General features: G+C 34.9%; 1 protein-coding gene across 1 annotated transcript in view; it reads right to left on the reverse strand.

Moving 5' to 3' along the window:
* LOC121321866 (rho guanine nucleotide exchange factor 38-like) overlaps positions 1–16,426 on the reverse strand; it is a 28,450-nt gene extending 12,024 nt beyond the window's left edge. The window contains exons 1-6 of the mRNA XM_041261167.1: positions 16,101–16,426; positions 7,602–7,786; positions 6,633–6,750; positions 5,837–5,984; positions 4,991–5,008; positions 2,637–2,836 (exon numbers count right to left, since the gene is read on the reverse strand). Coding sequence (XP_041117101.1) covers positions 2,637–2,836; positions 4,991–5,008; positions 5,837–5,984; positions 6,633–6,750; positions 7,602–7,786; positions 16,101–16,302 — 871 coding nt within the window. The 5' untranslated portion in view covers positions 16,303–16,426. The remainder of the gene's footprint in view (positions 1–2,636; positions 2,837–4,990; positions 5,009–5,836; positions 5,985–6,632; positions 6,751–7,601; positions 7,787–16,100) is intronic.
* Positions 16,427–18,708: the final 2,282 nt, after the last annotated feature.

Raw genomic sequence — 18,708 nt, forward strand, 5'->3', positions numbered from 1 at the left:
ACTAAAAATAAATATGACCTATGAGTGTGTGTTGTACAAGATGCTATCCTGGTTACTGACTTAATCATGACTACTATTTATTAACTAGAATGCAAGCAACATAACCTGTAGTTTCTCAAGAGAGTGTAGGGAGTCTGAATTGCCCCACTGTGCTTATGTAAGAGCTCAGTTTGTACATGCATGTGCTCAATAATGTATTTCCTCAGTGTTGAAGTTTTAACAACTCACTTCTTCCCCACAACCCAAAATTACATAGTATTTCAATATTTAATTAATATTCAAATCATCAGTAACAATGTATGCCCACTCAGTCGTGAAATGTATACAGTGTTGCTGTGAATATGCTGTGTAATAAAGTATTGTTAGTAGTGTAGGAACCAGGGTTGCCAGATCTCTGTGAGAAAAAAAAAAAGCCAACTGGACTTGAAAAAGAAGCCCAAGCACCCCTGTGCATTATTTTCGGTCACACGAACATTAAATTGTCTATATCACGTTATTCAACTTGTCTATGGCTTTAAAAAAAAAAATACTGGGCTCTGCATGGAGTGCAGGATGCACCCTATAGCCTGGAGATCTCAGGTTCGAATCCAGGCTATGTCACAGCCGACCGTGACCAGGGGTTCCTAGGGAGTGGTGCACAATTGGCCTAGCGCCGCCCGGGTAGGAAGGGCTTAGGTCGGCAGGGGAATCCATGGTTCACCGTGCACCAGCGACCCCTGTGGCCGATAGGGTGTCTGTGATTCTGCAGTGGAGCTGCCAGATCTGTGTCTGATGGCCTTGCTGTGGATCCGCAGTGCGAAAAATTATGGATTGGCAGGAGCACGTCTCGGAGGACTACTTTTTTAATAAGGGACATAAATCAGAAAAAAAGAAAAAGGTTCAGCATATTTATAATTATAGGCTACTGTGACGGAAAGATGAGTTCTGGTGATGAATCTTCCTCCCGACCTGTGAGGTCGCTAAAGAACGAGAGGAGAAGTATCTGGAAGGGCTGGCCTGACAGTTCGTTTCCGGGTCAGGGAAGTGGGTCAGCCTGGAAAGAAGCGAGACTCTGTTGTAAGACCGTATTGATTTGAAAGGTAAACGAGAGGCAGCTGCAAGTAATAAGGCAGCTGCAACCGTTTACCTGGATATCATGTGGGATTACATATAGGGGCCAGGGTAACGCTGATCTTTTCTTTCGTTTGGGTAAAACGCTTGAGAGACAGAAGGATCGAGAGAGGAGCTCTCATTTAAAGAAAAGAAAGAGTATTGTGTGTTGTTTGTGTCTGTGTAAATAACTGTCTGTGTTTTCACCACTAGACAGCTAAACGCACAAATCCGGAGCTGTCGCGAGGGTCAGCATGAACCGGATCACCACTGCACCAACCATCACAAATTACCCGTGTCTTCACCACCGCACACGCACGTCTGCACTCACCCAGGACTGGTGACTGTGTGTTTGTTTTGTTCGGGACTGTGCCCTGTTAGTTCTATCCCCGGGCTTTACACATTGTTGTGTATAGCCGGGGATTTATTATTTGACGGTCACCAGACCTGGATTACAAATAAAAGCACTTTTTTCACTGGATATCGTTGTCTGTTCATCACTCCTGCACCGCATTACCGCGACTTCTGTTCCCCTTACCAACCACTCTGCCACAGCTACATTCTAGTCTACCTAGAAAATGTATAATTTCTTAATGTTGTGTATCAACAACACAAGGCAATGATACAACGTACACAGTACAATTGTCAATGTTATATAATAATTTAAAATAGTATATATATAGTTCTGTATTCTGTTACATTTTAGTGATGCCTTTCACTTGAGACCTTGGGTTATGCGGGTCTGCAGTACTTTGCACTGAGCATGAAACTTCATGCGACTCGACATCGGCTAGCGAACCTTACTGAACAAAATGCTTCAAAAGGCTTCACTTTTCATTTCAATATTTTTCAGATGTCATTTCATTTTAAATGTGCTGTATAAATGTGGGATGCACAAGCATACTAAGTTAGTCTTATACTTCATAAGTTAGTCCACCTGAACAGGATCATCTCAAGTCCGGTTTGGTATACTGCAGTCGTGATCTGATTTCGTGGATGATCCACCTGTGGTGATTATCATCTGGTACATTGCAATTGGGATTAATAAGTGTACTAACTTTAGTCCAAGCAAGTGGACTAAACCTGCTTAATCCACTAGTTACACACATCAAGTGGACTAACTCTGGTACGCTGCAATCGACCCCCTATGTCTTACAGAGAAAACAAAAACCTGGTAGATAATGTGTTTTGCTTTTGTATATAACATTGATAATTAATTGAACAGACTTTTACAGTGTTAACAATTTACAAGATAAGTGACCAAGCATGAAAAGAAGCCCAAAATATAATAAAAAGCAGCAAGGTAAAATTGTACGGGACTCGGGGGAAATAGAAGCCCAATTACGTGGTATTAAAGCGGAACTGGCAACCTTGGTAGGAACAATATAAATGAGAAATGAGAAGTTACCTATGTTGCTTTGTTAATGACTGAAATGGAGGGTGACCTTCATTATAATGTTAACTGGCATAGCTTGTAGAAAAAGATCTTAAACCAGGTGAGCAGGGATCTAACCTCTACACTGACAGTAACCCTGGCATTCCCTCACCTAGGTCTTTTCTTCGTTTAAATTCATTGATATTGCTGTTGATTCTTTTCACTGCTGCTAGGGCTTCTTCCAAAGGTTTGTTGTCTGGGTGGCAGTCGGGTGTAGAATTCCACAGCTCACTTAAAAGCAGTGGGTACTTCATCACACGCTGGACAGGTTTAATCATGAGGGATCCCATTTCTAACAAATTCGGCTTTCCTCTAAAACACAAGAAAACAAACAAACAAACAAACATAATAAACAAATTAATAACTATGTTGCCTATTCTGAGGCATCTGTCTTGTTTAAAACCTCTACTGTATATCCCTGGTACATGGCATAACAATCCACGATGCAATTGTGTCCTGCACAACTCGCCACGTGACGACAGTGCATCCTATATTCACAAAGAACACAACCCCTCATCCTACCTCACATACACTCCTTCTTAATTAACTCGTAAAAATAACAGATACGTGAACATGTGTGTAATTGAATGTTTTAATGAGCTGTAATCATTTGCATCTCCTTGCTTAGAGCAGCTCTTGTGAGCCAGTGTAGCAGGTTTATTAAACTGAGCGCATAATATTGATTATGTTTCTCCAATCATAACATTTTATGTTCTTTCACTATTTTTATCTAATGCAAGTTTTGGAACTTTAAACTTGCATTTTTAAACGCACCTTTCATTAGCACTAGAGGGTTCAGCTATTGTGCACCTCCACACCACTGCTTTAACTCAAATTATTACTTTCTGAGTTTTTTTGGAATGTTCTAAGAGTAAATATTAATTGGTCAAGAAATAGGCTGAAGGCGATTTCATATGGAAGGTCAGAGGTTAAAAAGGTGATAGTTCTAACAACTACCCCATTTGATATGGCAGTGTGTTTTCATTAGGTAAGTAAGGTATAAACCATGACTTGGCGTGCGGTTCCCATGATATATACCACACTTGGGGTGGCGATATGGTAATAAAAAATAATTAAAACACATCTAAATTAAGACAAAACCAGACATTTTTATTGTGTATACATCCACAGTGTAATATAGTCCCAAATTGTATTTAATTGAATTCATTGTTCGCTTATTAAAAATAAATTGCACATGTTCGTTTATTGTTAATTTCTGCATCGAAAGTGCCATCTCACTAGAAACTAGAGGGCTGAGCACAAGCTGTGATGATGGACGCTGTTTCAAAGGACACTAAGGAAGTAAGGGTAGCAGCTGCGATGGAGACTGAAGTCGGATCTTGAGGTGAGTTTGTTAACTCGTTATATGCAAGGCACACATATTCTAGTATGTTTTCATCCTTTTGCATCTCAAAATGTGTTTTTGCTAATTGTCAGACACCCTCGCGTCCAAGTCGTGCCAGATTAAGTTGATGATCGAACCAATCTGACCTCGGTTTACGCACCAATCTGATCGCGGTGTCAGGGACAGTACCTTAATTTCCTGCAGATGTTTAAAATCCAGGCCGGTAATTCGGGGGGGTCGTGTCTGGCCTTGTCATTACCTGCTTTTCTAAAAGTTTTTCTGACTGACATGAATACATTATTGCTGGTTTTAAACTCGCTGTCAGTAGAGATGTTAAAACTTCTACAGTTAAAACATATATTTAGTTATAAAGCTGGAGACTGAATACTGGTCCTCAGTTTAACTTCTTGCACTGGTATAAAATTCCCTTATGTTGTTGAGATTTTATGGATTTATTTCCATAAAATGAATGTCCATAATTGTTTTCTTTAGGTACATTAACCAGCCCATGCTGTATTTTTTTATTTTTTTATTTTTCATTTTGCTGTTCCTCATTTACTGTTATGTGTCTGTTCTTGCTGGTGCACTTATTTTATTTTTATTTTTTTTCACATGGACTGCTGTCTTCCCTCAGAAAGTTGGTGTTGTACCAGTTATGTGGATTTCATCCCCAGATATACTAAAGGAAACAGGTGAAATGCCACTTATTTTTGGCGGTAGTTTTGTAACTAATAACAAATAAAATGGCAGTTTGTCATGGAATTTAGAATGTAGTGGTGCGTAGTGATTTATTCAGTGTGAAGCGGCTCATTAGTATGCAAGCCATGACATACGCTATATATATATATATATATATATATATATATATATATATATATATATATATATATATATATAGATAGATAGATAGATAGATATTATAGATAGATAGATAGATAGATAGATACACAAGGTCATGTGATGCTGTTTAACCAATCAGAGGTGGTTATTTTTCCAAGCCATGTTATAATAAAACACGATGTATTATTTACAGAAGAAGAGTACTATAATATGGATTTAAATCCTTTACCCAACACCGATAACACATTCATATTAAAATACTTAATGGAAAAGATACTTACTCCCTGTCATATATTTTTCTGTAATAGAAACAAATAAAGAAAGGAAAAGTTAAGTTTTCAATTATTGTATGAAATATTATACATGTAAGTGTGAATCATTTAATTGTAAAAGTTTACATAATAAAACTACAGGATTTTTCAGTGATTTTCCATTTGGGTTAGTAATAAGAAACAAATGATAAATAAGTCAGAATGACACACAGGTATAACAATAATTTGACTGGGTACAGTATGCAGTATGTATTGTGCATGTAAATTGTATGTTTTGAAAAACAAAGCCTTTTTCATCCATAAAAACAGAAACATGCTATTGCAAACAAAAACTGTTGATGTCTAGAAAGCTCAGCATTAACATCAGACATTATTTTAGTTCATAAAACAAGATTATCAATGTAGGAGGCATTTATTTTTGTATTAGCAACTCAGATGTTATCATGGTAGGCCTATATCGATCCTTACTCTTACAAATGACCTTAGACAGCAATCCAGTGGTCTGTATTAAGGGGCAATGAAAGCACAAGGGCAGCTACAGTTCTATGAATCATTGCTACAATGGTACATACCACTGTGAACCAGTATCTCAGTATTACACACAACATAACACAATAATGTATTGCTTAGCCTAGTGTACTACAGTATTGTGCACCTTTTAAATGTTACATTCTATTTTCTGCATACTTTGTACATGTGGTTTCCCAGGCCCAGATTAGCTCTAATCCTGGACTACCTTACCTAAGGTAATATACATTGGGGGCTGTAAAACCAGTAGTAATGTTATATTTAAATATATGTATTATAGTATATTATTACGTTGCACAGCCAAGTAAAACTTTATATGGTGCTTACTTCAGGGACAGAACACAGCTTCTGAAATGCCTTTTAACTTCTTCATCTTTTTCATAGGACTTTAATAAACTGTTGGCATCATCATGGTGATAGCAGTACATTTTATAGGCTTCCTCTAGTGAAGATTTAATCTCTATGAATGCTTCACCTAGAAAGAAAGAAAAAAGGACCACAAACACTAAATATCAGCACATTGTGGTAATAATATGTACCTTTTAATATGTAATAACATGTACCTTCTAATATGTAATACTGTACCATCTAATATGTAATAACATGTCTCTTCTAATATGTAATAACATGTACCTTCTAATATGTAACAATATATCTTCTAATATGTGATAATATGTACCTTCTCAGCATGCCCTCCTCATCCTGTACAGTAAATTCAGTAATTCAAATTATGTATGGATGTGCATATTTCCTATTAAATACAAAACGCATTGTAGAGAGTAAGCATTAATTCAGGACGAACGCAACACTTATAAACACAGTTTAGGAATGAGTGTTTACTTATTTCTTATGTTATAGCTAATCATACTCATGCCCATGTGTAATTACATATGAACAGCAGTCACTTATTAAAAGTGTTATCATGTTGAACATGTTAAATTGTTCAGGAATTTCCACAAGCTTTTTTTCCATGCTTTACTGTGGATTTCCATGTATTTAAAAACAATACTACTCAGTGTTTAGCCATGCCATCACATGTATTATTCTTTACAGCACTCGGCTTATAGATCAGACATATATGATTAGACTTAGCCAGTACACTTGTGCAGGGTTAAGGGATTACCAATTATTTGCCTCTCAGGATCTGCTTCTGCTATGGCCTCTTCTAATTTGGACAACAGTTTAGCTGACACCTCGCAGACAGATTCAATGTTAGTAAACAATCGGTCCACATCCACAACCTAAAGGCAGAAATGGAGACTGTCAATGAGCCATCTGTAAAGTGACAGGCCTTGTCTGCCATATACTGTTCAGTGATATGTCTGATTTTCAATTCACAAAACACATTGTGTTGCACCTGCAATTCAACCCTTCACCCCCTTAACAATTCACATGTAAGGCAACAAACCACGACTGCCTGGAGCTCAAAAAAGTCTGTTTAAAGGTTGTTATTGCTGCCAAATGACGAGTCAAACGGAATATACAGGGTGAGGCCAAAATCATTTAAGCCTTCTTTCTATGAAGTATCCTGCCACTATGCCCTCACCATGCATTACTTAAGGCAGATTTCAAAGTTGGTAGACTCTCACCTGCCTGTATGCTAAACCATTTTAGGGCATCAGAGTCGCCCAGGTGAAAATGTAAAAATGATACAGTGAGTATTTATAAACCTTCAAAGTGCATCGTTATTGTATATTCTTACTAATTTTGGAACAGATATTTTTCACTGCATGAGAGCTTTACTGGTATTAGATATTTTTAAGACATACCAAATGTGTATTTCAGTACACACACAGAAAATGTGTCTCTTTTTTCCCCCCAATAACAAATTAAATGTTTAATTTTATTAAGGATTTGATAGGCACGAATAATGTGCTCTTTGCCTTAATGGAATTCTAGAATTGTAATGCACATCCTGTCATTAAATATTATTTACATTATGCAGGGTAATAAAAAATAAGACTAACTTCTATAAATGCTATATATACCAGTAGTTAAAATAATACACCTACATGCTGGTTAGTTGATACCTTAGGGCAATTAGAAACAATAGACACAATGCTTTTTTTCTTTGAAGCAGAACTTGCGTTACCTGTATGTCTCTCAGTGGCTGAACCACTTCCTTAATACAGAGCTGAAGATCAGTGATGTAATCTTTCTCTGTCTGAACCAGTTCATGGATAACTTTAGACCTCTTGTCCATCATCCTCTTCTTCAGCTCTTCCAAATCGATGGTCGGGGAGGTTGGTGTTGAAATTTCATGCGGTGTCATTTTCTCTGCAATTAGAGATCAAATATATTTGGGTATCAAAAAGAATGCTTAGTTTAACTAAAGGAAGATATGTGAAAATTAAAATGTCTGAATTTCAGTATGCAAGTACAATTTCAATGAAAAATTAAAGAAATTCAATAGCCTCTCCCCACTGAGAAGTTGTATGCATATATTATAAATAGCAATCGCATTTTGGTGTAGTCTGAAACCAGTTTAAAAGCAGATTTGTTTTACCTACAGCACAAGAAATTTGTTAAGCTTTATTTTTCTGTGCATTGTCTTGTGTTACATTCACTTATTCAGTCATCCATTAAAAAAATAAGTTTTTTTTTTTTTTTTAATTATTGTAGTCTAAAATACCCTGTTTTGAAAGAAACACATGTCATAGTAAACTAGTATTTTTATTTTTATAAATATGATATATGATACTAGGTTAATTAAGTCCATGCTTTCAATTAATGTTAGCTGCTTCCCCTTTTGACTGATATGCTTTCAGCAAGTAACATGCTTTGATCCAGAAAGCCCTGTTTTCAAAGTGCAAAACAGTTAAGATTTATTAAATTATTTTGTTTCCTGCAATTACTTTAAGTAATAACACCTTTATACATTAACGTTGAAGAAAATACAAATCCTCTCAGAATGCTGTTGCAAAAAACAAATAAGATCTCTTCAGAATTAAATGTTACATTGCTAATGTCCACTGTCTAATAAATAATTGATTAAACAAATGGTTAGACATCTTAGTTAAACAACTAACAGTATACAATTATACATACATATTATTATACATATATATATATATATATATATATATATATATATATATATATATATAGAGAGATAGAGAGAGAGAGAGAGAGAGAGAGAGAGAGAGAGAGAGAGAGAGATAGATGGAGATAATACGCCTGGGCTTCAGTGATGTACCCGAAGTCACTCTAATTTCCTTTTATTAGGTAGATCCCAAAGATACTATATAATAGTATTTTTTTTTATATAATACATGAATACCCTTGTGATGCTAATATTAAAGACGACGTGATTCAGCAGTATAGTTCTTCTGTACTGTGGGTGTTGTCCAGTGATTGAAAAAAGACTTTTTGTGTTTGAATTGAAAGTGATGGTCTCGCGAAAGGTCTAAGTTATTTGGGTCAAAGTTCAAGTATATTTTCCTCTAGAGATATTATCACTTTATTGAATCACTACTGTAATATTATGCCTTACTTACGGTTGATATGTCTCAGGTGCAAATATAGCCTTCTTATACGGAATATATATCATATATATGTATATATATATCATATATATATATATATATATATACTTCCTATATATATACTACTACATGATTAACATTTCTAAATCCTTTGTCTTAATAATTTGGTCAACATAAAGAATTTAAAAATACTAGATTTTGCTTATTAATGACTGTTATGTGACTATATTACTGTTATGTACACTTCTATATTGAAGATTTTGGAAAAATTTATATCATATATAACACCAAAAACTTTTTTTTTTTTTTTTTTTTTTTTTAAGAGACGTCTGCTAAGACACACACATGTAACAAATTGTTTACAATTATCAGTGTACACACACACACACACACACACACACACACACACACATATATATATATATATATATATATATATATATATATATATATATATATATATATATACATATAGTGCCTTGCAAAAGTATTCAGACCCCTGACCAATTCTCTCATATTACCGAATTACAAATGGTACATTGAAATTTCGTTCTGTTTGATATTTTATTTTTAAACACTGAAACTCAGAATCAATTATTGTAAGGTGACATTAGTTTTATGTTGGGAAATATTTTTAAGAAAAATAAAAAACTGAAATATCTTGCTTGCATAAGTATTCAACCCTTGTGCTGTGGAAGCTCCCAGTTTGCACCAATGAAAGAAATTGCCCTAACGAGGACACAATTACCTTACCATTGGCCTCCACCTGTGAACCATTAAAGTTGCTGTCACATTTTCTGGATAAAAACCCCACTGTTGAAGGATCACTGGTAAGGCTGTGAATCTGAAGGAAAATGAAGACCAAAGAGCATTCTACAGAAGTTAGAGATAAAGTAATACAAATGCATAGATTAGGGAAAGGGTACAAAATAATATCCAAGTGTTTGGATATCCCAGTGACCACAGTTGGATCAATAATCAGAAAGTGGAAGCTGCATCACACTACCCAGGCACTGCCAAGAAAAGGCCGTCCCTCAAAACTCAGCGCTCAAACAAGAAGGAGACTTGTGAGAGAAGCCACAGAGAGGCCAACAATCACTTTGAAGGAGCTACAGAGTTCAGTGGCTGGGAGTGGAGTAATGGTGCACCAGTCAACCATATCAAGAGCTCTGCATAACACTGGCCTGTACGGGAGGGTGACAAGAAAGAAGCTGTTACTCAAAAAGTACCATCTGAAAGCACGTCTGGAGTTTGCCAGAAAGCATGAGAGTGACCCAGCTGTGATGTGGGAAAAGGCTTTGTGGTCAGGTGAGACCAAGATAGAGCTTTTTGGCCAAAACTCAAAGCGCTATGTGTGGCTCAAACCTAACACTGCCCATGCCTCAGGACACACCATCCCTACAGTGAAGTATGGTGGTGGCAGCATCATGCTGTGGGGATGCTTCTCATCAGCAGGGACTGGGCATCTTGTTACAATTGAAGGAAGAATGGATGGAGCAAAATACAGGAAAATACTGCAAGAGAATCTGCTTCAGTCTGCTAAAAAACTGAAGCTTGGGAGGAAATTCACCTTTCAGCAGGACAATGATCCCAAGCACAAGGCCAAAGCAACATTGGAGTGGCTCAAGAACAAAAAGGTGAATGTCCTACAGTGGCCCAGTCAAAGTCCTGATCTCAATCCCATTGAGAATCTGTGGCACTATTTGAAAATTGCGGTCCACAAGCGTTGTCCAACCAACCTGAACAACCTGGAGCAAATCTGCCAAGAAGAATGGGCCAAAATCACTCCGACACTGTGTGCAAAGCTGGTACATACTTACCCCAAAAGACTTAAAGCTGTTATTGCAGAGAAAGGTGGCTCTACCAAATATTAATGTGTGGGGGTTGAATACTTATGCAAGCAAGATATTTCAGTTTTTTATTTTTCTTAAAAATATTTCCCAACATAAAACCAATGTCACCTTACAATAATTGATTTTGAGTTTAAGTGTTTTAAAATAAAATATCGAACAGAACGAAATTTCAATGAACCATTTGTAATTCAGTAATATGAGAGAATTGGTCAGGGGTCTGAATACTTTTGCAAGGCACTGTGTATATATATATATATATAATATATATTAATATATATATAATTAGATATATGATATATATATGAGATGGTCTAAGTGTACATTAAATAGTTAAAAGACGACATTTCCTAATTATGTACTGTAAAGCATTATGACATGGTAAAAGAGAATCGCTATGTAAGACCTTTCTTATGTACAGTATGCATGAAAGCCTGTCTGTATCTAGTATATGTATATGGGGCACCCTTCAAACATTCTGACATTTTAAGATCAAAATAAATAAAACAATATCACATCACAAGTTGTGGCTGTTGCTTTGATCTGTGAGGTTTTGTCATTATCATTAGATTTGGGAGTATAAAATGTCTACTTTAAATCCCACTTCATGGAACTTACATATTTGATAATTCTATTATTAAATGGCTAGGTTGTGGTAAATTAGTACACGAAATGGGCCGGTGCTAATGGTATCTTTCATCTACAGGAGATTAGGTGAGATGAAGTAGTAAATGGTTCCTATGACAACTTTTGAGGAAATACTAGCAGCAAGATTTCAGATGATAATGGAAGTTCAAAAGAGGACAGTACTGTTCACAAATTGGTTAAGATGGTTCAAGGAAAGCTAATAAATTACCCAGTCATCACCTTGCCATATTTGAGTCTGTTAAAGACTGTAAAGGTGGCTGCCTATTCAAGATGCCTCTATCATTACATTTTATTGAAAGGAGCAGGTTATAAGTATTGTTTTGTCATTTCTATTGCAGTTATGAAATTAGATATGTTCAGTGCATATTGTGAAAAGTTGTTATAAATCGGTTAAGAGTGTTGTCTCATGTATCTCTCTTGTATATAATGAAGCTTGTCAGTGAGGGTGGTGGGCACTCCTATAGTGTTTACAGTCGTGTGTATGGACAATGTGGCTGTAGCTTGATAATCTTGCATTTTACTTATCTATAGATCTGTATATATATATATATATATATATATATATATATATTTATATATATATAGATATATATATATATATATATGATATATGTGTGTGTGGTAACAAATTGTTTATCATAGTCATTACTGTTTTACTGCACTCTAATTGAAACCTGTTATAGGTAATTCTCAATTAAAAGTCAGCTGGATAACCTGTAGGAAACCCACCAGAAATGTATGTGCCAGTACGCAACTGTAGCCATTCTCCAGTGATCTGTGATGCATTTTACTCAGTTACAAAGCTCTATTAAGAATTGTGGTCAGCTTTTCATCAAAGTGCTGATCATTCTTTCAGTAGGTTCCAGCCTCACAACTGAAGCAGCAATGTGGTGAAGATTCAGGAAAAAGAATGACTTCACACTACAATTAGCTCCCTTAACAGAGACTACTTCCTCTTTCTCAGAAGGGCTTAGGAAGGGAACAGGTATCAAGTTACAGCATTCATCACCTAGAATGATGTAATGCTTAAACTACTCAGGCATTTAGCCTGTTAAAGCAATATAGGTGATACATTAACAATTTATTGACGATGACACCAAGCCTATTACACTGATCTAGTTACAGTTGAATTTAATGATATGTTAACATTTGTAATAACATTTGTATTGTTTAAGATATAATTTTACTGAAGTAATCAAAAACAGTCGTTTAAGTGGAGGGTGAATTGCAAGGGTGCAGTTGCCTTTTTTATTTATGATTCAATTCTTCTCTTGCCACTTGTCCTGCTGTTAATGCAGCTTTGTTCATCTCGTTTTTTAAGGAGTCAATGGGGTACATTTTAATTTGTAGATGTAAGCATGCATCCTAACCCAATATTAATCATAGTGATGCCCATTTATTAACATATCTGATAACAATAAATATACACTAAAGAGGTCCACGTTAGCTCTATGAATTGAATTGTGGCAGTGTTTTGATCCCTGATGTTTAGATCATTTTTCAAGGTACGGACCACTGTTTGAAGCAAAGATTTAATAGTAAAAAATATTTTATACTACAAACTGTAGCAGTTAGACATTGAAAATATTATACATTGTAGCTGCAAATGGCAGCATCTGATGATATATTTGAGATGGAAAATATGTAATAATAATAATAATAATAATAATAATAATAATAATAATAATAATAATAATAATGCAACTATGATGTTGTTTGGAGGCACATATTTTGCTTGCTAATATCCAGTGTTTGCACACAATAGCAGGTTAACAGTCCAGGAGGGTGCAACATGCAATTTCACTATTTTGTGCCAGCTGAGATTTACTGGTTGGGAACCTTTGTTTTAAAGCACAAGAACAGACCCCATGACCTAGTACTTAGGTCAGGCTGCTGTATATTGGACTGATTGTACTGTGATCAAACATATGTAGTTCTGGGGAAAATGCCACATTTTGCAATGTAATATTGGGCCCTATTTTTTTTTTTTTTAATTAATAACTAAACCCCCTCTAAAAGAACTGAAAAGGGTTTCGTGAACTGCAAACTTAATTTCATTAATCAAAATAAGCTTGAAAAAAAAGTAAACAAAATATTCCTTTGAACAGTCATTAATCTTTTGTGACTAGGGTCACCCATGGAAGCTGATATCCACCATAGAATCTATTTGAGATTCAAACAAGTTGCAGGCTTTGTGCAACTAGTTCAAACATTAACAGTAAGCTCTTGAATGAACGTAAATGAAGTCACACAATACTATTGTTCAATGCATCTTTACAGGACTTTATAAATAACTACTCTGTTTTTTATTTTGTGGGATTTTTTGTAGGTTTCTTTTGGTTCGATTATCAGTCTTAAAATAAAGGATGCCTGTTGTCCTGTTGATGTGAAACTGAAGCATTATCATCCAGCCTGAGCAATGAGAAGTACCTGTTTATTTATCTACTGGAGCCGGACAAAAACACTGTAACACTGACTGACCACCATGGCCGACTATAGTAAGAAAGATTGGACGCAACAAGTAGAGTATGAAAAGTATTTATATTGGTCTGAAGGGATACAGCACCTGTCAGCTACTCAATAGTGTCCTATAATCACCAGATTTCGAAACATCAGTAATTTGCACAGTTTCAGGTACAGAACTTTGCACATGTATGCCTAATCTCTGATTCTTTCAAAGACATGCCTGCTGCCTTTCCCATCATGATTAAAACAGACTTGGACCAGGTAAACACGAGCAGCAATGTATTATATATATATATATATATATATATATATATATATATATATATATATATATATAATATATAACACACACACACACACACACACACACACACACACACACACACACATATATATATATATCAAAGAACAACTTTTCAGGGGTGTCATAGGTATAACAAATGAATCATCCCATTTACACACCAATGGTATCTGTGTGTCTACCTAACTTAGGCCCGAGGTACAGTATCTCTGAGTTATGCATTATACAATGGGATGCATTTACCAAACCTTTACTTTGCCACACAAGAGACAAGGAACCTGTTTATCAAGCAAAACAAGAAATGAACACAACAATATCTACCTCTTTTTCAGAAAGGAAATAAAACATTGTTTTAAAGAAACAACTTAAAACCTGTCTAGTTCTAGTTTGAAAGCATGTTTCTTTTTTATAATTGTATTTAGAATTATTATTATTATTATTATTATTATTATTATATTATATGCTATTATGATAAAATATTTTTTAAACTCATACCTAGTATTTTATACATTTTTTAATATATAAATTTTAGCAAAAAAAAAAAAAAAAAAAAAATACAAATACAAATACAAATGAAATTCACATCTAATTTCCAAATATCCTGCATCTTTAAGGACTACAGTATGTATACTATTACTACAGCACTGTATATACCAGATAGAACACCATTATTGTCACTTGTGTTACGTGAATGTCCCTAAATCTGTCTGTAGTGTTGAATTTAAGGAAGTTTAGAATTACTCATACACTGTTCGCATAATGGCTTGTGTTTGCCTGAAGCATTACATTCCAACCACTATTGTAAAATAAAGACAATGGCAACTAACAAGCTTCCTTGAACTTGTCTCAAGGGAAACCCATAATCACATGGTAAAGGCGCTACTGACAACCAGTTAATAAAAGCCCTTGTGTAAGCATTGTGGAGGAAATCTGTGGAACCCATATTTCATTACTGTACTTTGGAACGAAATGCAGATAAACTGGTTCACTTTGTCCTAAACTATTATGGGGGTGGACTGATTACCTTGAGATAATCTGTACACATTGCAGTTTTACACTGCTGATTCACAGAAGTGTTTCACAATTACATCATTTTTATCAGCTATGCATATGTTACTAGGTATGTGAGCAGTGAGACATTTAAATATGGCTTCGTATCAACCACAGGCACTGTATACATTTGCATGGAAAATAGGAATATAGGTGACTTTTATTAAGTTTCTCATAAGCAGAATTTAACTACTTATGTCTACGTTCCTAAAATAAATTAATATTAATCTATTTCAAACAACATTTCTATTAACAATTATATCATATCTGTATTATAGACAAAGATAAGGAGATGTAATACCTTTTATTGGACTAACTAAGCAATAATTAATCACAGGATTTCAAAACCTCAAAGGTCTCTTCTTCAGGTGAAAGTAGAAAAGAGAGATTAATATTACACAGCTACCATTTCATTTATCAACATCATATTAGTAGTAAAAATTGTTGTTTTATGATCTAGTAGCCTGTATAAATATATTTTCTCTGGGGGAAAAAAAATGCAGCTTTTCTAATTTAAGCTTTTCACCTTTCTGGGGCTTTGACACACCTAAATCACTTTAAGTTGGTTGGCAATATTGTTAAGGAAACACAAATCATACGACGCATAGTCATCGCCATACGCATAGTCATCGCCATATCATAATAGTAAATATGTATATACACAGATTACAAGTAATATAAGCTTTATTGAAAATTAAATACATTTATAATAAGTGAAAGCAGATAATTGTTTTTTTCACAACCAAGCCAAATAAAAACAGAAATACATAAAGTCAATCAGTGCCTGTTACCTTTAAGTTTTTTGTTGTATTCTGTCCTGTCAGACTGGCTTCTTCTGAGGGTGGCGGAGTTGACATCTCCTATACAGTCATCAGCAACAACTGTGTCCGTTTTCCTCCTCTCTAAGATGTACAGCCGAGGTTTCACAAATATTATATTTTTCTTTTTTGATCCTTTTTCCTTTTCTTTGTCACTAGGTTCCTTTGGTTCCATGGTCAATGCTTGTTGTATTGATAGCTTATGAAACTCCACCCCCCCCTTTAATTCTAGAATACCAGCAAGTGCTGTGTTTCTGCACTGCTTGGTAAATGCAACAGGTGCATTAGTTCTGTATAGCTGACTTCCAGCTTTGCAAAGGCAGCTCCACCCCTATTGGAGTCATTTACCTGTCACCTGAGAGACCTGTGTTCTCAGGTGACAAATGGAGCAACTGTTCAGCTCTGATCAAATAATCCACGTCTCAAGACTTATTCCCTGGATACCAAAACAAAGAGAAGGCAAACAGTGTCATAGCTCAGGGAAGGCTACAAGACAAAGGCCCTTCAGAATATGTTTGGAATTAAAGTATGAGAGGAGTGCATTTTGCATGGAAAATATGGAAAATGTAAATTCTGAGATTAGTTTTGCATTTAAAGACATACACACTATGAAGGTTACAAGGCATAACTGAAGTAAACAATTATGCAAACAAAAAGTATTCAGTTGATCTTAATACTGCCACCATTGAAATCATTCAAAAACTACTTTTTTTAATGACAACTAACAGTCAGTTTCTTTGGCGTATTTCGTTCGGTAACTTCTTGGAGAAGGTGCTCTATTGATTTGAATGAAAGTGGTATTATGATCTGCTACTTTTAAGATCAACTGAACAAGCCCTACTGTATACAATATCTTTCTTTTTATTTCATCTGTTTACAATGTCTTTAAAAGTGAATGTAATTGCAAGACAAATGACAGAGATATTTACATTCCAAGTGTTTGTTGTCAGCAATGTAACAAATTAGTTCTGTAAAAACAATAAGGAAATCAGAATTTGTTTAGAGGAATAGTATCAAAGTTAGTTGCTTGCTGTAGTACTGAATATTGCAGCTAAAAAGCATGTCAGTACCGTATATTCCATTCAGTGCTAGTTATGCTATAAGCTCTGTGCTAACTGGGAATTCATCTTTACTAGAGTACTGTTGTAGATAAGTTGCTATATTACTATCAAGTTTTAGTGCCTGGTTTATCAAACCAGTTTATTTCACTTTGCTCAGTAGCTTGCAGGCAGCACTACGGTATTAAAGTTGTTGTTAAAGTTGTTGTTTTTTTCTCTTCAATATCAACTTGATTCACCATCACTAGATTATTACTTTAACTTGCATGCTCATCTAACAATGTAATTAAATAAATACAATACATGATGCAATTATATAAAGAATTATTAAGTTTGATTAAGGCACTACTGAAAAATGAGAGCTGAGGTATTCCCTCAAAAATGTTATTGAGCATTTTGCTTTCCTTCTTGAGTAATAATACAACTTGTATATTGTATTCATAACCTTTTACAGCTGTTCTAGAATGGCACATTGGCAAGCAGTTTCAAACACGGTGGTAGCACATGCCCCTTTAGCTTGAACTTACCTTTAGAGAATGTAAATAAACAAGAATGTTTGCCTTCTGAAGAAGATGAGTGCAAAAGACTAAACTGAAAAATGTAGCAAATGCATTTAAATTTCCAAACAGTGATGGGAAAAGCTATGTTAATATAATAATGGCATAGGGAACATTAGTTATTTAGATGTATTTAAGCATAAACAAAAACATATAGTAAATATACACTTTCGAACTGCTGTTTACTGATATGAGATAGCTACATTCATATGCTGAGGTAAAACTTGTACAAAAAATCTGTAACTTTTAAAAAAAAAATAGGTTTCAGTATTACCTACCTTTATTTTTTAACTGTACTGACAAGGAGTTTACCTTATTTCTTGTTCAAATGTATTGTACTGTTACTGAAGGGTTACCATGATCATACAGGAGTATTGTAATAATTTATTTATGACCGGTGTTATACCCCTCCCCCCCAACCTGCAGGGGAATAGCCTGAAAACCAGTGCACACAAAATAATGTTTTTTTGTAAACACCTGTTGTATTCATTCAAATACAATTACAAAGGGGACTCTATTGACTTTTTTAACAAGAGTCCTAAAAAATGTAAAGGCGTTCAGTACTAATAAGACTCTGTAGGCAGCACAATTCTTCTTCTATCCCAATACTTGAATACTATATGTACTTTAAAATAAATCTTGACCTCCATGTTTGTCTATTGAGAACAATGGGTATCAGAGCCCACCCTGTGTTCTCTGTGCAAGACAGTCACTGCAGGATATCACATGTGTTACATGAGGAATGATGTGGTGTTTTTTTTTTTTTTTACATAATTTTTGTATTTTCTTATAAAAATTCAAAACAATAAAATATGGAAAATGTGGAGACCTATTGTAATCTGAACCTAGTGTAACCTGGAGTATTGGTCTATTGGTATTGGTCTCATTTGAAGTGTTTTTTAAATCCCCAAAAGTAAAGACTAAAGTTAAGGTTTACAATTTTAGAAAAGCAAACTATGAAGGTAT

This window comes from Polyodon spathula, chromosome 1 (genome assembly GCF_017654505.1).
Source record: "Polyodon spathula isolate WHYD16114869_AA chromosome 1, ASM1765450v1, whole genome shotgun sequence".
Classification (NCBI taxonomy): Eukaryota; Metazoa; Chordata; class Actinopteri; order Acipenseriformes; family Polyodontidae; genus Polyodon; species Polyodon spathula.